This window comes from Passer montanus, unplaced genomic scaffold (genome assembly GCF_014805655.1).
Source record: "Passer montanus isolate IOZ18808 unplaced genomic scaffold, ASM1480565v1 scaffold11, whole genome shotgun sequence".
NCBI lineage: Eukaryota > Metazoa > Chordata > Aves > Passeriformes > Passeridae > Passer > Passer montanus.
This window is the reverse complement of record NW_024357613.1, coordinates 2642669-2667751: the sequence shown is the minus strand read 5'-3', so window position 1 is coordinate 2667751 and position 25083 is coordinate 2642669. Positions and strand designations below refer to the sequence as shown.

The following is a 25083-nucleotide window of genomic DNA, read 5'->3' as shown; positions in this document are numbered from 1 at the left end:
TAGAAGACAATCACTAATGATGGGCAATTCTACAATCAACTTTATCTTAGCAAAAAAAACAAAAACAAACCAATCAAAAAACCCCACCCAAATGTTTTTATTAGGGGAGAAAATTATTTCCCATTGGCTTATTTTCCTTTTTTGCACAAACAAGATGGAATTGTAACTACTATAGTTGTGTTGACTACAGATAGACTGAATGCTGGTGCTTTACTCACTTGAGAGCCATCTTTGGGGGTTTTTTTAAGCACTACTCTTTAAAGTTCAGCAGAATTTTTTCCCATAACTTGAGGATTGTAGCCAGTGTTTTAAATCAAGGTGTTGTTTCATGACCTTTAGTGTTGTATGGGTGTTTTTCACATATATTAAGTCACCGTACCAGCCTGAAATACATCCACCTGTATTAAGTACCCCAGAGAATGGCAAGAACAACATTTCCAGAGCTGAGCTGTGTTGCAGTCTGGGTGTTGGCTGATGCCCCTCTTTGGTCACTGTTTGGGAATGCTCAGGGTGTGTCTGACATCTGCTGCAGGAAGGGGAATTAGGTTAGTGTAGTATGCTACACCAAGGTTTAAGATGGAATGGAGAGATTTGTTTGTGGATACAAGGGGGAGAAATGGCTTTTTCATTAGAGAGCAGATGTGCCCAGCTGCTGTATTAGTGATACATGTAACTTTGTTGAACTCCTGCCCCAGGAGACTGTGAGGGGACGTACTGAGATTGTATTTGAGGAGTCCTGGCTTCTTTTCTCCACCAAAATTACTGTTTATTTTTCTGATCTCATGAAACAGAGACATAATACACAACTTACAGTCCTATTAGCTAGAAGAGCTAATGGGAGTAGCTGTCTTACACTATTGTTGCATGTTCACTAATTTTTGCAAGTAAAGAAGCAATTGATTGCTATACATTTTAACAAATGTATAGCAACAAATGTATGACTATCCTGATTTGCTGAGTTGGGAATGAACATGATACATGGCTTCCTAGAACTTTGTTAGTAATTAGGATAATGGAATTGCCTTTACTGATAATTTTTCTAAATGTTTCCACATACATATCCAATTTTGTGAAAACCATTCTGTAGGTGCCCTGTTGCTGTCTCAGGGATGCAGCATCTTCTGTCCACCATGAGGTGTTGGTAAAGCATAAAAACTTTAGTGTAGCTGTAGCCTTCAGGCCTTATGGGCAATATGAAGGATAATCATAACCTGGCACGTGCTTTGTGTGGAATTTTGGTGATATGTCTGCCAGCTGTCTGTATTCTCTTATTCATTCCTTTTGTCAGTTATAGGTGCTAAGCTGCCTTTTTATAAGGCTTCAGAATATTAATGGAACAGAGCAGATCATCATACAGTTTTAAGTGATTGTGTTTTCAAAGAAGTCATTCTGTTATGAGCTTGTTGGGCAGTTGGTTAGTTTCCAGAGAAGAAAAGTTTATGTTGTACAAATAGCTAGAGATAAGCAAGATGAAAAATGCTGCTTTGCAGTTTTTGTTAATTTGTATTTTGTTTGATGATGCAGATCTGCATTTTGGTACATAACATACTATTTTTTCTTCCTTTATTCAGTTGTATTCTTAGCAACTTTTCCTAAGTGTACATATTAATTTAATTTTCAGGTTTTGGGCCTTAGGGGTTATCCTTTTTCATGCTTTTGAGGAGGGGGTGTACCTGACAGAATTGCTAGAAGATAAAATGTACCACAGTATATCAAATAAGAATGATTGTAACTTAGTGAAGACAAATTGTGTATTTTTAGTTTATGTGGGGCTTTTGTCCTCTGCCAAATACTTGGGTTTAGCAGTTGCATAGTTTGGCCTTACAATCTATATCAATGTATACCCAGCATTACAAATATTTTTTATACCCTTACTTTAAAACAGATGCTGCTCTAATTTATTCTGCAATAATTAGTTATATGTCATTAGAGATGTAAGTAATTTTTTGCTCCCTGCTGTTTTCACACTTTGCAGGATGTTCCGTTCTTCCTTAAGATTGTATTGAATTTTCATATAGTAAAATAAGAGAAATGTATTTTAGCTCTCCTTTTCTGCCTTTTGTTCCTCCTCCTGTCTCTAGTAACACTGAGTTTTATTTGCTAGACTAGAAGACAAGCTGACATTATTAATACTAAGTAGCAAAATGGTACTGATTTCCTTTCTTTCAGATCTCTATAAAAATGGTCTTCAGAGGGCTAATTTTGTACCATTCATTGCTGTGCTGAAGGTAAGGAGAGCCACTTGTTCAGTGCTTTTCAGTTTTGCCTGCTTTATTAATCAGTTTGTAGAAGATTTGTAGAGGATTGCTTTGATGCAAATTTCCACATTTTATATATCTGCTTTAACTGTTTGGAGCAAAACTAATTGCAGATAAGGTAAGAAGGGACTTTTTCCTTTTGGAATTAACATATTTTTAAAGCTGTACTTTTTTAGCATGACAAAAAAACTACCGTTTTGTCTAAGGCAGCAGAAAGTGTTTGTTTGGATAACACTTTCCTGCTGGTGCAGGTATGCTGTGTAACATAGTGTCCCTCTACACATTTATACTGTGTTGTACTTGTGGATATCTTACATTTATAATGCTAGAACAGCTTGCTGTTGCTTTGATATAAGGAAAGTAGGGTTTGTTCTGTACCCCTCAATTGCCTTGTTTCTGGGTCTTTCTCATGTGTAAGTAGTGTTTTCAATGGCTATTTGTGAGGCTTCACGTAATGTTCAACAAGCAGCAGCTCTGAAGCAAGCTTCCTTCAGTCTGCATGTTGTGTTGTGGGAGGTCAAAAACTGTAATAGCTTCATTTAAATTAAAAAATGGAGGATCCTTCCTCTGTGAATAACACAATTGGTGCTTATTTTGCTGTTAAAAAGAATATAAGCTGAAATGACACTTAGAAGTTCTGGACAAGTTGCGAGTATTTTTATTCACAAGCTACAATTGTATTGTTGTGTTATTGGGGCTAACACACAGGTCTCCTATCTTGCTCTGGATTGACATGACATGTAAAATGGAAATATCAGCATTTCCCTACTTCACAGAAGTATTGCTAGCATAAACACATAAATAATATTAACTATGTTGGTATCTAGGATAAAAGAATTGTAAGGTAGAGTTTAGGTAGGTTTGGCTTTGTGATAGGAGATTTGGAATTGCTGAATTGATGCATTGACTGGATGTTTCTGCTCAGGTGGTCAGCAGTAAAGCAGCTGACCGTGCCTAGCAGTTCCAGTGGGCCCTTTAAGAATTACAAGATTGCTTAATTGCCTAAGAACCTTTGAAAATCCCATCTAATGTTGACATTTGTACAATTACCAGATTTAAAAGTTAATATGCCATTGCCATGATTATGGCACTCTGGTGCATCTCAGAATGGCTGTAAATGAAGTCAGGGAGGTTACCAGTGAGAGTGGTTCTTACCTGGATAGCTTTAGAAAGAAGTAAGGAGCATAAAAATAAATGAACAACCACTTCTGTTTCAGGTTCTTGAAAAGGGTTTATTTTGTAGCTGACTACATTGGATGAGAATTCCCAGTCACAGAGTATTTTCAAGCATAGAAGTAGTTTCATATGCATTTGCTTTTTGAAAAGCAGCAACCATGGCAAATAATTCTTTTCTATATGTCTTTCTTTGTTGACTCCTAATTTTCTCCCTGATAAACATAAGTCTCTTTCATTTCAGTGATCATCAGGCTTTAAGAATACCTATCATGTATGCTTATTTATAGTTTCCTGTTTTGTCTTTTTACCTAGCTTAATTAAAAAATATGAAATGTAGTTTATGCATCAGAACACCTCATCAGGACTGGGAAGGTAATAAAATTTTTTTAGTAGGGAACAGATGGAATGCTGAAAGAAGCAGTAAAGATGGTTTAGTCTAAAGAATGGAGTACTGCAAAAAGAAACAAGTAGCACAACCCAGACTAGAGGCAGATGAATATTATCATCTGAATGAATGAAGGGAGAAACAAGTGTTAACGTAATTCACAAGGGCCTTTCTAAAATACTGGATTTTCTGTTGTTGTTCTTTTTTCCAGCACCTTTGTGTTTTAACACTTCTCTAAATTTATGTGCCTTCAATGTCACATTAATAAATATTACCAGTGTAGCATTATTCCTTCCCAAAGATACAATGACCAAAAGTTGGATCCAAAGAAGTTTATTCACAAAACCCTTCTCTGACCCTGGTTGGAAAGTGGAAGGATAAGGGCATGGTATTAAAATTATTAATAAAAAAAATCAAAATCTACATTTTTAATTCAATATAGCAGAAGTCAGCATTTAAAAATCACACTGGAATGTATTCTAGATAATATTTTTAACTATTGACCTTTACGTTACAAAGGTGTGGATAAAACACTGATACTCTGGCTTTTGTGGTTTGAGAAAAGCAGATTTAGGCCTCCCTGATGTGTGTAGAATCTGTGTGATGGCATTGGTGTGAATGGATAAAGTAGCTTCTGCCTCAACTGTGCCTAATTCCATAACTAGAAAATGTAAATATGATTTGTTCTAGGATTTTTGTGAAAATATGAAGGAAAACACTGCATTGGTTGCTCTCAAATGTTTGATTTACTGTCTTCTCAACCTCTCCCTCTCTGCAAGCCATGTGTGTCTGTGGTAATGTCAGTCTCATCTGACCTGTCCCCTGGTCCTGGCTTTGACAGCTGGGACTAACTCCTGTCGTCATTTTCTCTGGACCCAGAGCCGCCCAGAGGGCTTTTGTTTGGGGTTTAGTGGGAGTGAATAGGTGGGTTGGTTTTGTTTGGTTTTTTTTCAGTCATTAACTCTTATGATCATAAACCTTAAAATAAGACTTGAGCACTAAAAGTAGTTCAAGTTCAGCGCAGGAGTTTCAAATTCCTTTAAATGTTCTTGGGGAGGTGGAATGAATGGAAACTGTTGGCAGTGTATTTATGGAAAGAGATGCTTCACTTGAAATAGATTTCAGGCTCTTTTCATTCCTTGTCAGTGGAACACATAGTTTCTAGATACCTGGGTAACTGTTACACAAATATCATTTATTGTCTTCAAATGATCAAAAGTAATGGTTTCTTTCCGAGATCTAGAGTTACCCACGTTCATCCTGAATTTCGTTTTTATTTTCTGCAGTCTATGTAATTCCAGTATCTGTGTTTGCGTTCTATTTCTTATAAAGATAGCTGTAAAGCATTTTCTGTGGAATAAGCAAAAAGGTGAAATAGCACTCAAGGAAAGATACAGTTATCTTCCAGAGTTTGCCCATATTTTCTTTCTAGGTGGTAGATTACTGGGGCAAGTGACTGTTTTGTGAAGTTGCAAGTGAAAATTTCCAATTTTTAGAGCCACGTGAAAGCTTCAGGTCCTACAACTGGTAGCCACATAAAAGGTCTGTGTCACTGGGCAGGTCATTAATACCACTGGCAGCTTTTTTTGCCCTGTGTGTGCTCCCTGTTCAATGCTGATCTTATCCCAGTATTCTCTTCTTTTGAAATATTAAATAGTTTGAGATTTATTTTTTCAGCAATTCTTTAATCCTGTAACTCAAAGCTTTATAAACAGGGGAAGATTCTGAATGATCAGTTCATTGTTGTGGCTATGTTTCTTTGGAACACCATACTCCTTATGAAAGAGTTTAGTTTCTGGAACAGATAAGAGTGCTTCTTCAATCCATGAAATTTTACAAAGAGCTTTACAACGAAAAGAAGCATTAGGAAGAAAAATATTTTAATTCTATAATTGTAATTTGATTCAGTCTCTTCTGATTGAGCTTTTAATCTCATAGAATCTCTTGCTGAGCATTTTAAAGTGTGTGGAATTCCTATGTGTTTTTTTTTTAAAAGACAGTTCTTGAGAAAACCATTGATTGCTTGCTCACAGTTACTTTGTTCAATTGCAGAGAGCAGAAATACTCCAGAAATTGTTACTCTCAACCTAAAAGAAATAGACAAAGTTTCTAAATGTTTTAAAGCTGATTTACAAACAAAGCTATGTATCACAGAATTGCTAAGATTGGCAAAGTCCTTGAAGACTGTTGAGTCCAACTGTTAACGCGTCGCTGCCAAGTCCACCACTAAACCGTGTCCCCAGGTGCCACATCGGCATGTCTTTGCTCTGGGGATGGTGTCTCGCTTCCTTGGGCAGTCTGTTCCAATACTTGACAAACCCTTTTGGTGAAGAAATTTTATCCCCAGGTCCTTTTTTGCTGTGGAGCTTTCCAGCCATTCTGTCCCCAGCCTGTAGTGCTGCCTGGGTTGTTGGGAGCCAAGGGCAGGACGCAGCACTTGGCCTTGTTGAAGCTCACACCACTGGGCTTGGCCCATGGATTCAGCCTGTACAGATCCCTCTGCAGAGCCTTCCTGCCCCCAGGCAGATCAACGCTCTGCTAATCTTTAACAACTTGATGTAAGACAATATGTGAGGCTCTTGGGAAAAAAAAAAAAAAGGAAAAAACAAAGCATGCTTTAATTTACTGTTTTGGCAGTAATTTTGGCAACATTTTAATTTTGGCAGACATTTAATGAAGACATTTACTTCAACCCTTAACCCTACACTGAAATCCTAACTCTAATTCAGTGGCTAGTTTAATGTTTCATTCTCTGAAAATCAGGAAAGAAAGCTGTTCAAATAATTTGTTGTGTAGAGTCTGTAAGTTGAGTGAGCAGTTCTTGCAATTCCAAAGGTTCCCTGGAAGTGTAGCATGAAGCATCAAAATGTCAAGCTGTGTTGAAGTACCAAGTAACTTCTGTGTTTTGTCAGGTTTTCTTCATGCAACAGACTTGCACTACACTAAATTTTAACTAAAAGTCAAAAAAATTTTAGGGCACTTCATAGTCTGACTATAACTTTAAAAGGCCCAATTTTAGGAAAAAATCTTTGGCTTTGGCTACCTGCATTTTGCTTTGAGTAAAGGGGAGGAATCAGCTAGAAATCTATTCTCAGTAGGACATTAAATTTCTTTCAGCATCTTTTTTTTCCCTTCTTGTTTTTCTTCTGCTATTAGGGACCAAATAATTTTTTATTTTAAAACTGGTTTAAATGACTTTTAACCATAAGTAAGCATTGTACACTTGTCTCAAATAGAAAGCAATGCATTATTGCATTGCACTGTATTTCCCTGTCTTTCTTGAAATCTGTTAATGATTATTTATTTAGAATGTTGCTGGCTGTGTTTTAATTAAACTTTCCTACATTCTTTCCTGCACTCTTTCCTACAAAGCGAGAAACAGAGGAATTTAAAAGCATTTTCAATTTTCAATAGCTTAGTATGAGGACGTGAAAAATACTTGTTTTAACAACATTTAGAGCTGCCCCTAAGAAAATTGTGGGAGTTAGTTTTGTACAAAGGCATTTGGTAGATATAAAATGTCTTTGATGGTGCAGTCAGCTTTTGTCCAACCACCTGTGTGAGAAATGCAGGGATTTGTTGAGTGGCGGATCTGCCTCTCTCCTCCCCCCTCTCCCAAAAAAGTCATCTCCTTGATGAAATTGATTTGTCAGTTTGTTCCAGTCTAATGGTGTGATAGCCCAGCAGCTTTCAGTATGTTGAATAGTTAAAACCTGCTTTTGAGGTCAGTGTCAGCCACTCTGACCCCTGTGAACTGTCACCTGAGTCAGAATTGCAGGGATTAGGCCTTTGATATTGTGATGGCTTCGCCTATCAATTGACTTTTTCATTACTGAAGATGTTGGGCCTTTTGTTTCCCTTCTTAGTATGTAACCAAGCAAACTCCTAAGTAGAAGGAGCATTTGTTCTTGTTCTCTCTCTGTGCAAGTAATAGAAGTGCTCATCTTTTGTGGAGTGTACCTAATTAAACATAGAAAAAATAAAAATAGGAAATACAGCATGATTGCAAGTATTTTGTGCTGCAAGTATTTTTGAACCTCAGCATAATTTCTGGGAAATCTTCGTCTGATAAATTTGTGAGACTATCAAGTAATAAAATGTTGTACATAGAAAGCAAGGTGTCAGATTAGAAGCTACCAATCCCTTCTGCATTCAGCCTTCTAAGCCTCTGTGTGTGTGTATTAAATTTAAACACAAGGGTTATTTGAATTCTCTAGTTCAGAGCACGTAACTGTTAGAATATTCTGTAATGTACCTATTGCTTTATTGTGTTCTCAAGGGATGAACTGTTCAGTTTGTTTACCTTTTATATCTGTCTTAGACACTTTCTTCTAGATGGTTTATTTAGGTGCAGATCAAAACTTTATTTTAGGATTAAATAGCTGCTACAGTAACTCTGTGCCAGGCTTCCTGCCTTCTCTCTTTCTTAAATTATTAGGATTTCCTGAGCTCTTGCTTGGTTTGTTTGCTCCTTGATTAAAATGAGTAAATGAAAGCATATCATAGATATGGAATAGTTGATTCCTGCTGTATCAGGGTAAATTAGTCTAATTACACGTGGCAGTTCTGTTTGCTTGTGATGTAATGTGAAATGAGGTCCTGCCTCCCCCTGAAAAGCCCGAGCCAATTAATAAAGCTTTTAAGCTCTTTGTCACAGGCCACCGTGGAGGTCTGCAGAGAAGAACTTTAATCCAATAAACATTTCATTTAGATCATGAAAAGAAAGCATGAGGAGAAGCTCCTACAAGAGAGGGTGTTACCAGCAATTCTAGTTGTGAAGAGATGTGAGGAATTTGCCAAATTAACCAAGAGGCCTTCATATTTAACACATAAATGTGTCAAAACTAATAATAGAATAATTTAATTTGAGTTGAACCTTATATTGTTAAAATTCTAAGAAGCCACAACTGTTTTCTTCAAAGACTTTGCTGTTGAGTTGGATGGACAGGGCAAGGGGAGGTTGTGAGAAACCCAGATAGCAAATAACACTGGCCGAAGCTGGTGGAAAGGGGGAAAAAAAGGAATAGATAATTAGGTGTAATTAGCGTGTATGAATTGTTGTCTCCCTGCCCTTGCCTTGAATAAATTTCAGAGAAAAAAAAACCCTAGTGGCAAAAACCCTTTGATGTAAGAAGAGTCATTGTGGTTTGGCAGCATAAAGGCAGTGTTTTATACTTCTTACATAATGGTTGTGATACAGAAAGAGTGAATGGACCCTGCACCCCCCAGCCTGCTTTACAGCAAGGACTTTTGGATTCCCTTGAAACAAAATGCATCAGAAGTTTTCAGTTGTGGGTAATGAGGTAGTGGACCTCATCAGAGCTAAGCGTAAGCCATCTTTAGCCTTTGTTTAGATCTTAATCGCTTTTTTTTTTTTTTATTATTCTGGGAAATTTAGTTTTGTAAATCATGACTCCTTTTTTTTCTTTCCTTTTTTTTTTTTTCCTGCCTGCCAACAGTTCTGGCAGGAGCAAAGGCTAATACTGGGGAAAAGAAATACAAATCAAATGTTAAAAAGAAAAACAACAGCATAAAAGAAATCTCGACAAATAACTTTGTCCAGGGTATAATTCCAGTGAAGTACATGTATTGGGATGAATTTGACCCTTAGCTTACGAAACATCATGTTATAAATTCAGCGTGAACTGTTGGCGTTTGTTTCTCACAGAACGCCACAGCTTGCTTATTAGGAGAATGAAAGTTACAGTCATTACTGGTCCTTTAGCAAAACTGGGTGTTATGCAGTGATTTGTGATTTGCAGGTGGGTTTTTTTTTTCTTTTGTATTTATTCTTGTTCTGCAAGGAAGATTTTTTTCTGAAGTGATGGAAAATGGGGAGCACTGTTCAGTGTAATTCTTAGTGCATGGAAGTTTACTCTGCCATTCTTCTGTTCCCTGACTGGAAAAAGGAGAGGCTACTTGTCTCTGAGCCGGCACAGCCACATCTGTACCTCCTGAATTCTTTCACTTTTGTTTGAATATCTGAAATACTATTCACAGAACAGTACATTTTAAGAGTCTCTCTTTTTATTCATGCACCATTATTTTACAAGTTAATTGTCTATTTTTCCTCTTCTTAGGGGGTAGCTGATTTGTAGCTAGACATTAAAATAAGTTAGTGAAAAGTTGTACAATAGATCGTATGTTCCTTGTGGTAGCAAGAATGGTGGGGTTTCTTAGTTGTTAAAGTTTTGAAGGCTGTAATGTAAACTTGTGCAACTTCCACTGAGTGAATTTTGCCTCTCAATTTATCTCTGCTAAACTCTTCAATTTAAAGTTTAAATGTTCTTGTCACAAGTGTAAGAAAAAGATTGATTGAAAAAAATATATTTGGCAATATTTATTTTCCCCGCTATTTTTGCTCTAAATCCATGGAAAAATAATTCACAAGCAAAATGTTTATTATCCCAAATCAACCTGAGAGCTTGAAAGTGATTGATTACTTTCCCTGATATTGTACAGGATTCTTGGATGACATTTGAAAGTTTTCCTCAAAATTTGTTCGTGTGTTTGGTTTTTTTTTTTCTTTTGTTTGGTTTTTTGTTGTTTTTTTTTAGTTTTGTAGCCGTGTTTGCAATTGGGATAAACATGGAGTATCTGAGGCTATTGCAACAATTTCCCATATTTCATTATTGCAGAAGAATATAGGGGAATAGACTGTAAAAACCCCTTAGTTAACCCTGTAAAGCATTGCACTATTTTGTAGAGCAAATAGCCTTTTCTGTTTGAAGTTAATTTGGTCTGTGAAAGGCAGTACCTGAATACCATGCCAGATAAGTAATTATTCCTGATTGTAATGTTGGGGTTTTTTTCAGGTATAGGTCACAGGAAATTCAGTTAGGGTAGAGTATGTACAAAGCTAAGAAATATGCAGATTTTCTGTTGTAAGATTGTGTAAAAATTATTTACAGTTAATACTTGCACAAAGGTTAGAAAGGTTGATGAAGTGATACTTAGTTTTGCTTTACTATTCACTGCATGTCAGAATGTAATTATGACTGATTCATGAAACTGTCTTAGCAATGAACCATCTTTATTAAAATGCTGATCAAGAAAAGAGCTGACAGTAATAAAGAATAGAACACTTTAGTCTTGTTGCTTTTGAATGATTGCTAATTACCCCAGAGGTCATGTATAGTGCTTATGAGGATTCATTGACATTTTCTTTAAAGTCTACTGTTTCAACAACATCTGAACAAGGAGACAAAAACTATATGTATATCCAACAATGCTTGGACCAAGTTTTTCTTCACCACCAAATACCTGGTGTTTCCTTTCTCCTTCCCCCTCTCCCTGAGGACATCTCAATCCCATGGACTAGTGGAGCAGAAAGTTAGGAGTACTACAAACTTGATTAATTTCCCTTTTTTTTTTTTTTTCCGGTGTGTGTGTGTGCGCCTTTTTTGTTTTCAAGTAAGGCAAAAGGAGAAAAGAAGCAACCCTTTGAAGGTGCCTCACCTGTACCATGCATGCTCCTGACTAAGTCTGGTTCAACTCCTTGTAGAGCTGCACCAGAGAGGAAACTGCACTTACCCTTGTACACTTCTCTCAGCAGGCTGTGGACAGACCTGTCCAGCTAATGAGCTGGACCAGATTCACATTCTGAAATTTCATATTCTGAAATTTCACATTCTGGTAACTGTCACATGCTGGTGACTTTGAGAGTACACTGAATTAAAAACCTGTGGGTATGCTTTGTATATCAGCAATTTTTTTTTTGGTTATATACTACAGTTTTGCTTAAGATGATTCTTGTTCTACCATAGTTACAGAAAATGCCAGTTGTAATGGTATCCTTTGGATGGAGAAACCTTTTCTTTAAATTGATAGGAGGAAGAATATTAACAAAGAAGAAACAATATTCTTGTTGATAATTTAACACTTTATAGAGTTAACTATTGAAAAATAAAAAAAGGTTAAGTCTAGTGAGCTTTGTTTACCTGAGGAACTCTTTCTGTGTTAGCTGGTGACTCTCATCACATAGTCTACATGTTGTGTGAAGAGAACATCTTAGGCTGAATGTAAATGTATGAGAAGAATGGTTGCAAATGAACAATTGAATTATTTTTTATTTTTTATTTGCTGGAGGAAAGGAGTATTGTATTGTATTGTAAATGGAGACCAAATCAGAGGATGCATTTGAAAAGGAGGGTGAGATCTATGTGAAAGTTGTGGTTCCTTTTCCTCAGAAAGAGTGGCTGGAAGTTGCACTTCTTAGATAGGCATGGTTACTAATAGTAGGTGTTCTAATGGGCTTGTTCAGAGGCCAAGAGTATGAATTGTGCAGCTTTATCTGCTTGGGGATAGAACTATACTCTTCCTTGCTCATATGGAAAATGAGCATTTCATACTGCACTGCTGCTACTGCATTTTCCAAGTGTCTGGTTTGACCCAGGCCTGAAAGGCTGTGGAAACTCAGCACGTGTGGGAATTAAGGTGATGATCCTCCTAAATTGAAAAACTCTTGTATCTCTGTTGCCCTGCACCTTCTTTGGAGGTCCTCAGATGAGTGGGTTTGACAGCTAAGTGCTAATCTGAGCACTCCAGTTACTTCTTTGGCTGCTGATGAGAATTGTGGGATGATTAGTTTGTCTATTCTTGTGGTCTAATAGGATGATTTATATGTTGGGGTTTTTTTTTGGCTTTTTGTTTTAATACCATTAAAATTCAGAGCAGAGAATAATAATTGGGTTAATTTAAGGTGATCTTCAAGGTTCAGAAGTATCTACTCACCTGCATTATGAAGTGTTACAAGCTGCTCACAATAAGTGAGCTCCGAGGGCACACTGTGCTTAGTGCAGTGTTTATTGTGGACTGCAAGGCCATCTATAGCATTTCAGGGCTTTTTGTGACACAGGGCACACACGTGTGACACACGTCTTGAGAACTTGCAGGTTATCCAGCTAACCTGGATTGCCTTTTGCAATTTTCTGAAGTTTCTTTCTTCATAATAATCTATCCTGTCGTGTGCTTATAATTTCTTGAGCAGTTAAACATTTTAATAGCTACCATTCTTGATTGCAGCAATAAAGGAAACTCAGAGGTGCTTACTGGAAAAAAAAGTATTTGTTAGTCTTTATTTAATAACTTTCTAGAGTAGGTCTATTGACAGTCTAATTTTATCTATTCTGTCTAGAGGTGGTTGTTGAGTTGTTGAGCCATGAGGCTTTATCTTTTTTTTCCCTTTTGAAATAAAATTTTTTGAGCCACTCAGTGGGAATGAGTCCATGCTTACACTGCATTTCTATCTTAGTAATTGCATTTTCAATTCTGTAATTGTATTTGCACTTTGTATACATAAATACATAAATGACTTCAAAATAAATTGTATAACGAATTAATTTTATGCATTTGAATTGAATAGGGTAAGTCAGACTTTAAATATCTCAATAGAATAGAAAATCTAATGGAACTGAGGATGGTTCCACTAGACTGACTGTAGCTTCAATATTAAGTATTTATTTCAAAAGGAGTTTAGCCCAAAATGAAGTTTGAAAATTTAAAATTCCATCTTAAGAAATGGAAACCAATTGTTATAGTGATGGGTTTGACAATTAAGTGCTAACAACCTGAGCACTCCAGTTAGTTCTTTGGCTGTTGATTAGGATTCCATGGTGATTAGTAAGTGTGAGAATGCAATCACATCCCTAGGTGTAATCAATCCTGTGCTGGATGAGGAAGTCCAAAGATGGAGAAAGTAGAACTTCTATATGTAATCTTAGAGGGGTTTTCCCCATGCTGTAAGAAGCTGAACGGTTAAAAGTAGAGAAGCCTATCTTTTCACTCCTCTCCAAACTTCCAGGGTTTTTAAATTATAATAGTGATTTTTTAGTACCATGATGCAGGAGAACAATGTTGCTGATACCTGTGAAGAGTAGACAAGATGCATGGTGATGCTCACACAGGCACCATCTCTGATGTTTAGTATTTCATTCTTACATTTGTGAGCAGGATTTGTTTTTCCATACCATGCAACCATGCATTTGGTTTTCTTTTTTCTAGATCTAGTATTTTAAGTGTTTAGCTTGGACATTTACATTATTTTGGTGTGCTTTATTTTCTTTTGTTGTATGTTCTGATTATACGTTGTCTTTTAACATTTAAAGCATGTATCCTAAAAAAATTATTTATAAATATTTTTCCTTTTGCCTTCCTGTGAAACGGGTAAGTGAATGTTTATGGGTGCAGAAACAACCATGGTGTGTACCCTTGTTGACAAACCCCAAAAAGAAAACCTTTGGATCTCTACTCAGCACATAACTTCTCTGTGACCTTTCTGACTGAGCAAAGGTGACCACGTGCTGCATCTCCCTTTGGAACTATCTCCAAGGGTACGTTGTTAACTCGGAGAAGAGAGGGTGGTGTTATTGTCTGGCTGTGTGAGCAATCCTCCTCCTACTGCCCTTCGGTTCGCTGCTGCTGCTGCTGTCCCACCTTTCCTCTCCTCTGCTGTGCCGAGCTCAGTTTGTGTAAATAACATTTCCCACTTCTGTTTGGTGTTTGGGATTTTTTTTGTTATGTTATTTTCCATTAGTACCTATGGATCTGTACTCATCATATATTCACATAAGGAAAGGTTGTTCCTACCCTGCAAAGCTTATAATCTAACTGCAGGAATCATGTTTTCTGAGAGCTGTTGTGATTCAGATTATGATGTTTGAGTCCAATGGCAGGAGCCATTCATTTTCTGTGTATTCATAGAGTGTCTTAACACAATAGGTGTGGGTGAGCTTTGAAGTGTCTCAGTGCAAATAATTAGCAATGAGTATGGATAGACACCTGAACCTGTAGAAAGGTTAGGAAATTCCTGAGGCTCTGTTATTTGTATTTAGACTATGATATCTAAATGGCCATAGTGCCTTCCTGAACTGATCATCAGTCTGGAGAGACCAAACACATCAATTAATTAGGAACTTCCCAGGAGTAAAATGCCAAATATTTTCAAAAGGACTAAATATTTCTCAGTTCCTGTTAGCTGTCCTCTGCTTTTATGCTTGCATGTGTATTACAGAAAACTGCTGTACATCAGAACTGTGTTTTTTCATTTTGTTTACATTTGGTTCAGTTGACCTTTGCCTCCTAAGGAAGCAAAAAATCACTAGGACTATATTAACTGTATTTTATAGATCTCTGAACTGGATTCTGCTATTGCATTTTTGGCTGAAAGGTCTTACATCTAACAGTTTTTTTTGAAATAAACTACATCATGTTGTATCATATTAGAATCAAAAATAGTACATCATTACAGACATACAAACAAAGCTAATAGGGAAGGAAATATCTCTGTTAGGCAATGTTTGAATCTTAAAAGGGGTCCAAAAACATAAATAATTTTTTGAATACACAAGTTCTTTTTAACTAGAGTCACTAATGATAGTGGGTTTTTTTTTTTCTGAAGAGTGATAATACTAATTGTTTCAAAGACAGAGAAAAGAGAAGGAAGGAAAAAGAAAAAGGTACCTTCTCTTTAGCTGTATTGGTGATATTTACATCTTCAGTTTCATGGTTCTTACCTCCAAAACTCATTCAGTTGTAATGTGATGGAGTCATAAAAGCTGTCGGTGCATGTAAGGAGTGACAAATTGTTAAGTGGAACCCAAGTGGACTAAAACAAGGTAGCACTGGGCACCCGTTTCTGTTTCATCAAGCTGCACAGACCTGCATGATACAGCCCAGTACAAGTCTGTATCTGAGTGCACAGGACACCTGCTTGTCATTAGCAGCTGAGCCTCCAGCACCGCTGTAAACATCAGGGAACAAATTTACACCAGCCACAGCGTTCAGGTGTGCTTTTGTTCTTTCAGCCCTACCATAACCATGGAATACTGTCAAGTGCATGTGAGTCTATGTTCACTTTTCACTGTGTGCAACACAACACGCTGAGGGAGCAGTAGAGTTCATAAATCTGACTTGAAGGCCAGAGATGGCGATGAATTAATGTAAAAGTCCCATCTCTTTTTTTCCAGGAAAAAACAAACCATAATGATTAACAGCATTACTACATTTGCAAGTATCTAAAGTTAAGCTAAGCAATCTCATAGTCCTCAAAGTTGTAGTAGTATTCTGTGGGGGTTTCCCCCTACTAACATAAAGAAAATAGTACTTCAGTTAATCTACTACTTTGGAAAAATAAACCATTAGGTGGAAAGATGCTGGCGAAGAAAAGCTGAGTGAACTAGCTTTGCTGTGAAATTTCAGTAATCTTCCTTCTGGCCTTGGCTGCCAGACGGATGCTGAAGAAAAGCTTAAACATCCTCCCTCCCCTGTGCATATTATTTATTACATGCCTCTGGAACTTTTTTCTTCTGCTCTGTTATTCTCTTTCTTTGTGAGCTCTCAGGAAAAGAAAGGGAATAGATTATAATAATATTGTAGCACCAATGCTATTGTGTTTGCAGTAGCCTTAGTCCAAGATAATGATTTGATTAGCATGGCTTTTTCACTTACTGGAATTAAAAATACATGGATTTTCCTGGGATTCTGTGCTTTCAGGATGATTTTTTTTACCTTCTTTCTTCAGCTGTATCTCTCTGCAGAGAAATTGGAAGTTTAAAGTAGGTATAGGGCCTTCACTAATAGCCAAGGGCAAAAAATCAGTGCAATGAGTCATCACAGTAATTCCTGCAGATATTTGTGATCTGTGTCCTATGTAATGCATTTGTTCAAAAGGGCCTTTGTTCCTTAAATCATTGATGGTAGTTCTTGTAAATGTTTTCCCTGCAATGTAGTTGCTGTGACTGAGGTTTGAAATCTCCAATTTTGTTATTTCAATAGCCTCAAGAAGGCCTTGAAAATTCAGACATGCAGAATATGAAACACTTAACAAGAATATTAAAGATAAACCAATAGTTTATGGTGCAGTGAAGAAGCAGACTGATTTAGTGGATTCTAGCAAATGGAAGAATTTTACAGGTGTTGAATTACATTAAAAAAAGTTTTATTGCTTTAATTAAATTGTTGATAGAGCTGTATATTCTAAAATGCTTAAACTTCTCCTCTCTTTCTTCTATAGCTTCTTTTGCTTCTTGCTGTATATACACCCAGAAGTTATGTGTGTTGGAAGTAGTCATAACAGATAAGCAGAGCTATTCCCTTTGTCAGGATGGGGGGTAAAATCTTGATCTTGCTAATAGCAGTGAGAATTTTGCTCTCAGCTCAGGCCTTGAATAAAAAAACCACCCTTTAGTACAGCTGGGTTTAAGTTCTCTAACAGAAGCAATTATTCTAACTACTCAGGGACAGCTGTATCACACTTAGAATCCTACAGGTTGTTTAAAGGAGAGCAAAAAAAATCCTTTTCTGAGTTAATTCTGACATTGCAAAAATGAAATAAAATCTTTTAGATATGCAGCTTTGTTTATTACCCCCTTGTCCATTTTGCAGCAAAACTTGGTGTGGTTCATACGTTTGATCTTTCTATTATAAAATCTTTACTCTTCGTAGTAGAAGAAAAAGATAAAATTATTTTTAGCTTATAAAATAGAAGTAGTTTCATTTGTTTATAGAATTTGTTTGTGTTCTGTTAAACTTCTAGTGCTTCCAATTTTGTATTTCAAAAGGAATATATTTTATTGTGAAAATAATTTTTGCAACAAAGTAGTGCCTAGAGATAATAAGTAATATCCAGCCTCATTTCATCCCATGTGCTTCTAATCTATATTAATTTTTTAGTTGATGGACTTGTGATAGGCCTTTTTGTTTTGCATATGTGAGAGATTTTCAGCTTATTTCTTTGCTTCGATAATTGCAAATGAGACTACAGCTTTTAGATCTTGGATTTCAGTTTTGCAGATGATATTCATGCTGATGGTTTATCACAGCAGTGTGTCTTCTCTGTATCACAGACAATAGTAAATACAGCTTTGGCTCAAGGAAAGCTATTCTTTCTTCTTTTTTTTGTTTTGTCTCTGTAGAAATACTGCAGCACAGTCCAGCTTGATTCTGGAATAGACTACAGGAAACGAGTGCTTCCAGCTGCTGGAAAACTTTACTACCTGTAAGTTTATCTGTGATATTGAATTAGCTTTCTTCTTCCTTCTTATTAGCCAAAAATTTCCTATTCAATGGGAAAAGAAAAATGTATGGTAGAATTAGCAGGGTGTGACTTTTCCTTTCTTTGCCTTCTGGTCCATTTTGTTCAACAAACTGCCTTCCATTATGCCTTGATATTAACTTCATTAAACTACATTTTTGGTAACCACACTAGCATCATTTATAATGTGTGACTGAATAAAAACTAATTAGATTTTTTGGGGAGGTGTGGTGTTTGGAGAACTGAAGTGACAGATGGTTAGAAAGTAATGAATATCCTCTTGTAAGAGATTGCACAATTCTCTTATAATAGAAGAACATCCTTATTGTATTTAAGTAATTAAGTATTTATAGAAATCCAATGACAAGGATTTATTTAATTTTGGGTGTTGCCAATGCTGTGGATTAAAAAACCCAACACCCTTCTGTTTTGACAGATTGTTTCTGTTCATCATGACAAAATTTCTTTAGCACTTTATATATTTTTATAAATATATTTTAAAATATATTCACAGTTGTGTTTCTGCTTGCAGCATGAACCTGTCTATATAGGAACATCCTCTTAAATACTTCGAAATCTTTGCAATGCAAACATTTTTCTGTCTTGTATTTTCTCTTGTAATATTATTTAATCAGTGACAACCTGAACAAAGCAGACTACAATAGCTTAATATTAAATTTAAAACAGTTATATCTTTAAAATACTGATTTAAAAATCATGTTTCCAATAAGAAACATGGGGTATTTTCATCACTATGACGGGTGTTTGAAAACAAGCATGTCCATGCTACTTTTTAATGAAGTTAGATGTGGTAGCTGTTTGTCTGGAAGGAGGAATACTGCTTGGTAGAACTACAACTGGTAACTCTTCCTGCTTTTGAAAGGAAGTGACAGAATTTCATATGGAAAACAGTTCCAGTGCAAGTTCTGTATCCTTAAACTGTGGCTATATGAACTTCAGAGAAGTAGCTCTTGTCCTGCACTCTTGCCTGGCTGCACTTGCTCAGTGCTCTGTCACGCCTGCTCAGAAGTTCTCCCTGAAGGCGCCGCTGATGGCCGTGCTCATCACGGCCCTCCTTCTGAGTGCTGCTGTCCCTGCCCTGGTGCTGCTCCCTGGGCCTGCTGCACTCTGTTGGACATGATGGAAAGCACCTGCCACATTGTTTTCTCACTGTCCATACTCCGAAGAAAGGAAAAGGATGTTCGTGGTTTCTAGCAGGTAATAGGCCAAACACTGTGCCTGTGGTGTCAGCTCTTAGAGGAGAAGCAATATAAAGGAGTTCCAGGAGTAATATCCAGCCAAAATATCTCATTGTGTTCTGCTGTAAAAGTTCTGATCAAGTGGATGGCAGAGGTTGGCAATAATTCTGTCTTATGTTCTCTTACTGGAAGATATTGGTTGCCTTCAGAACTTGATGTGTAAATCATTAGGAGACAGTGAGGTGAAAAAATATTAAAAAACCCCCATAGCTGCCAATGGAATTAGGTACTTATTTCTTTGTCCTTTCTTCTTCATTCATTTTTCTATTCAAACTGGTTCATTGGAGCTTTCAACCCTGTAGAACTAGCTTAGTATGTGGGGATTCCTTTTGTTTGGTTTGTTTTAAAATTAGGTACTGTGTACAGTATTTTGCTACAGATTTCTAAAATTCAATTAGCAGTCTTATCCCCCAAAGAAAATGTTCTTCTTCAACGTGTATCTGTTCTTCTATTAATGGCTGTAGTATCATTGTCACATTTTTTAAGAACCCTCTTGATGCTTCATATGTTATCTAGTCCTGTCTTCATTTAAAACGTGTAACTGAGGGTTATTTAAAGCTGTTTCCTGCTCATCTGAGAGCAGTCAGTGTAACACAATTACAAGATGCCTGATCAAAGCAACTTCATCGATCTCAGTCTCAGGTGTCTATTTTCAAAACAAACTTTCTTGGCAATTAGGTACAAATATCCACCTTAGCATTGTAGTCACCTGTTTCTGCTGGTAGCCTTTCAGTTGAAATTTCTGTTACTGATATGCATGCACATGCACATGCTCTCTGACATAGATACAGATAAATGGATATATATTTATACACACATGCACACACTCTTTACTCCCTTTTATGGCCTTCTTTTTTCTGGTGTTGTCTGTTTGTTATCATTTTGTCAGAGGAAGGCATCACCTCAATATCAATGTTGAGAGAAACTTCTAGAATTTTATGTAACCTCCTAGTCAGAAAAGGTTTTTAACGTCTTCAAAATGGCACTTGTATAAGTTTGTGAGTTTTAATTTTTTTCCCCCAAATTCTTTGTATCTACAATGTTTGTCATTATTAAGCTTTAGCTGAAAAGTAGTTTCTTCAGTTCTGCTGTTAACATTTTTAAGGTGCTAAGGCCTAATGAGCAGGAGAGTGTTTAACAAGCTGATATTCATTTGTCAGTTAAGAGGATGTCTAGAATTGTGTGCAGCAGTGTGATTTCAGTGCATCAAGATCTATAAAATAAGATTTCACACCAGAAGAGTTTACACAAGCTTCAGTGAAACATTACATATCCTAGTTCTAGTTTGTTGTCTACCGTAACACTAATTTACTATTCTCAGCTAAAAATCTTATCTGTCTGTCTGTTTATCTGTCTATCTGTCTATCTATCTATCTATTAATCTTTAAGAATAAGACATGAAAAGGTTGGCTTTCTACCCTGTTCTCTGACTGGACTGATTTTTTAATTCTTGTGGCCCAGAAGAAGAATGTAAACTTTACTTCAGCTATCAGCGCAGATATTTTGCATTTCACCATTTGTGGTTGATCTTTTCCCAAGCAGTGTTAGGAACAGAGGTTGGGAACTGCTAAAACTGCTAATACAGAGATGATAGTGGTATTTTTAATTTCACAGTTTAATATTGCAAATTGTTTGATCAATATAATTGATTGACTTGACACAGCACTACCCCCCCCCCCCCCCCCCCCAAAAAAAAAAGAAGGAAAAAAAAAAAAGAAAAACCTGTTTCAACATTTAATTTCACAAAGTCCCCTCTCAGAAATTTCAAAGGATACTTCTTTAGGTGCTTGACTGCCTTGCCTTGCCTTGTCTATTTGCTCTTATTTTGCATGCAAGATAGAGCCAGAAGCTTTTTTCTCATTGTGTACACATAGTGTTAATGGGTCTGCTCTGCCTGTATTGCCTCATTACTGGAAACAGCTCAAAACACAGAAGTCTTTCAGTGTATGCAAATAAGGCAGAATCATCTACCTGAGAGTTAATATTCTCTACTTTTAAGTGTATTCTAAATGTAATGTTTGTATTTAGAGCATAACATCCTGTTCTCTTTTTTTTATGGGCAAAAAGCTAAGCAGGCTCAGGCAGCTGTTTGATGTTGGCTTCAAGTGTTATTAATTTCATATTCTATTATTCTTTTCACTGTAGCACAAGTGAAGCTGATGTGGAGGCTGTCATGGATAAGTTGTTTGATGAGCTGGCTCAGAAACAAAATGATTGTACGTAAGTTAATTTCTCTTGAAAGAGAATACATTTAGAACACAATGCCCAATCTCCACTGACCAATTAATAAGTTCCATTGCTGTATATGGGTTGATGCCACACTCAAGTGGCAGTCATTGTATCAGCATTTTGTCTAATTTATGTGTTGAATCATGTGCTATTATTCATGAAGCTATGCATTTCCTATCTGTAAGAGATGAATTTTATAGTAATTATCCAGAGAAGATTGAGTCTTTGTTCATGTTCCCATAGTAACTAGACCAAGGATTCTAAAAGTGCAAGGCAGAGAGCTGAGGCTGAATAAAGCATGTGGAACCATTGCAGACTTCACGTTTGAAGAGCTGTGCGACAGAGTGAGTACCCAGTCCAATCTAGATCAGTTAATGCTCGGGCTTTTCACAGTTAAAAAAAATTCAAACCACACAAACTTGCTCTTTTCCCAAGATGCACTGAATTAAAAAGGCTTTTTAAAAAAGTTGATTAACAGAAATATTTTTAATTTAACAGGAAAAAGCCCCTTTCTTCAAAAGAACCATACTAATTTTGTTTTTAATGATATAGTAAATTCACTCTTAGGTGTATCACAGATTATCTTTAAAAATCCTACTGCAATATATGCCTGGCCTAACATCACTGCTGGTATATGAGTGGTGGTAACTTCTCAATATGTAAATAGTAATCAAATGCTGTTTTTTTAATCTGGGGTTTCAGTTTCATACTCAAGCAAAGGAGCAGTGATCCTGGCACCACTAGAGTAACACCCTGTTCCATGCTTTGGTTTCAGCTGCATGTACAAGAAATGTTTAATCCTAGGCCTTCTCAAAATATGCCAGATTTTGCTAAATACTGGCACATTCTCTGCTTAAACACGTGAGATGTGAATCTTGAAAAGTTCTCCTTGTATTTGACCTCCAGTGGGTTGGAAGACAATTTCCCAGGAGTTGCATTTCACTTCAGTGATCTCTGTACTGATGTCTGAAGTTGCTGTTAAATGATCACAACCATAAACTGAGCCAATAGCACTTTTGATTCAGGATGGTGACCAGTCTTTTGGTGATAGCATTTTGCCTTCACTTCCTTGCAGCTACGGAGTTGATAACTATTTGGACAGAAATGTCACTGATTGTGTTTCAGACTGCAAGTTTTAGATTGTTGGTTTCAGTTTCAGACAAAACCAATAAGCCATTTGTAAGAGTAGAGGTGTGTCAGGGGTAGAATAGTTTGCTTTTCATTAAAGGTTTTGAGAGTTTTTCTGCCTTGTGCCTCTTAAAGCACAGGGAAGCTATGCTGTCAGCAAATACTAGTACAATTCTTTAGTCCAGTAAATGCCTTATGTGCTTAGAAGCAACTTATTATCCCATTTAAGTAGAAGTGCTCTGATTAGCTCACATGTCAGTGGTCTGAAGGTTCTCATCCTGTTTCAAGAATTATTTGAGGTTCAGATCATTCTTACATGGATCACCCAGGACTTAGGAAATCTTGTTGTCTCAATTCAGATGCCTTCTGCAGATGGGTTATGGTAGTCTCTTACAGCAAAATCACATGCTTAAAACTAAAACAACATGGCAGACAGTAAATGGTTTTCTTTTGACAACTTCCTCAGTTATCACTGATTTTTCTCTTCAGATCACCGATGTATCTTCATAAATATTACATCAGTATATTGGTAAGGGGTATCAGTGTGCTCCCTTCATAGCAGAAAAGTATAGTCATGAACTTCAGGATTGTTTATTAAATTTAGATGAATGGCCTGAGTTGCCTCCACTGTGATTTTTTTTTTCATTGCTGTAAACTTTTGCAAATGATTCATAGCAATGATAGAAAATTTCACTCAGTATAAGCTACATTTAGGACCTTGACTGCCCCATTGCTCTGTTTGCCTGACCTGCTGCCATTAAAATCTGCTAAAAGGAAAACTTCAAAAAAGGAAAAAGGCAGCTGTCAACCCATGAAACCCTCTTCTTTTTTTTCATGAATTCTTTTACATTTTTGGTGGAAAACCTTAAACATGCAGTGTCTTTTTTAAACAGTCAGAGAGGAAAATTGCTCCCACACATGTCACAGAAGACATAGGGAGCATCCCAAAGAGTGCACTGGTGGTTTATAGCAAAAAATTGCCCAAAATGAGGAGACATTCAACATGACAGGAAGTATAAAGTCTTCTGTATATATTCCAGTAAGCTTGCTAATAGTGGGAGTGATTTGTGGAGGGATGAAGCAGAAATCTGTAGGGGACATAGCAACAAGGTGTTTGCTACTTCTTGTGAAGCCAAATGGTATACAGGTTGATGGGCATCATAAGTGCTGCCATTAAAACAAGTAAAGTAGAAAGCTGAAAAAGATGTAATGGAAAGCAAGATTGACAAAAGAAAATACTGGAGGGGAATTTTTTGGATTTGTGGGGAGCAAATCTACAGATTTCTTTGTGCAAGACATGGGGACAAAATCCCATGGGAAGGCAGATTGTGCAAAGGGACATGGGGCAGGAAATCTTCCTTGCTGGAGCCTGTTGCAACCATGGTGAAGCTTAATTCAGCTCAGGCAGAGCCTCCAGGTAGATAAATGAAATCTAAAGTTGGTGTTGTAGGAGCTCATTAAACTTGTAACAGAATTGAAAACAAGATTTGCAGTTGGTTTTGTAACAGTTTTAAGATGTGGTGACAAGCATGATAAATGGGAAATTCTCATTAATGGGGGAAAATGAGAGATAATTGCTATTATTGAAACCTTCTGGGACAATTCATAAAATAATAATACAAAATGGGTGCTTACAGCCTGCTTAAAGACAGAGTGGCTAAAAGAGGTGGAGAACAGTGTGCAACATTGAAGGTACTGGTACCTGCCTTGAAGTTAATTAATGCAAGGTTCTTGAGTATGTATCAGTCTACTAATTAACATATCTGGAAGGAAAGTACTTGTAGGGATCTGTTGCAAATGGAACATGAGGTGGATTGCTCCTTGAGCACTTGGCTGTAAGAAGCATATAAAGAAAATACACTATTGTATGCTACACTGTAGATGAAACACAGGAAAAGGTGAAATGTAATTAGCCAGAAAACAGCAAATTATAATTTTCTAGCATAAAATGTACTACATCCAGTACAAGGTCATTTGGCTGGTGTTTACAGTGATGAATTAATCTAGAAATTTCTGTTACATAGGAATAATTTAATATTCTAATGTTTAATGTAACCAAAAGATACTCCAAACAGTGAAGTTGCATATTTGAGTGTTCAGGAAGAGTAATTTTGAAAAGCAAAAGGTGTGACTGACTGGAAAGTGAAGTATAAACAACAACAACAAAAAGAGCAACACAAACCCAAGGAGCACTGAGGACGAAGATAGTAAAAGTATTTCCTGTGCCACTGTTGAGACAGAATCAAATAATACAGAATGAATGGCAACTAGTTATGAAGTGCAGGAAAATTATAAAATAAAGGTCATGGGTAAACCTATCCAGTCAGATAAAAGACTTAAGTAAAATTGGAGTTTTGATGTTTTGTTTTATCTGAATGTTACTGGCTTATTCTTAGCTGGAGATGGATGAACTTTTAATAACAATAGGGAAAAAGGGAAGTGTTTGGCAATAGATAAGTGTTCTAGGTGAAGTAGAGTGAAATACTAATTGTACTAAAGGATAGTGAAATAATTTTCAGTCTCTAAGTAGTTAACATATGTTAAAAATAGCCTGCAAATACATTTTGTATCATTGGAATCCTGTAAAACTAGGCTGAAATCTCTGACTAGATTTTT

General features: G+C 36.6%; 1 protein-coding gene across 2 annotated transcripts in view; it reads left to right on the top strand.

Annotated features, from left to right (window-relative positions):
• AFG1L (AFG1 like ATPase) overlaps nt 1-25083 on the top strand; it is a 59159-nt gene that overhangs the window by 21923 nt on the left and 12153 nt on the right. For both annotated transcript variants that reach the window (XM_039727923.1, XM_039727915.1), the window contains exons 7-10: nt 2170-2228; nt 17733-17815; nt 21256-21326; nt 21583-21683. In XM_039727923.1, coding sequence (XP_039583857.1) covers nt 2170-2228; nt 17733-17815; nt 21256-21326; nt 21583-21683 — 314 coding nt within the window. The remainder of the gene's footprint in view (nt 1-2169; nt 2229-17732; nt 17816-21255; nt 21327-21582; nt 21684-25083) is intronic.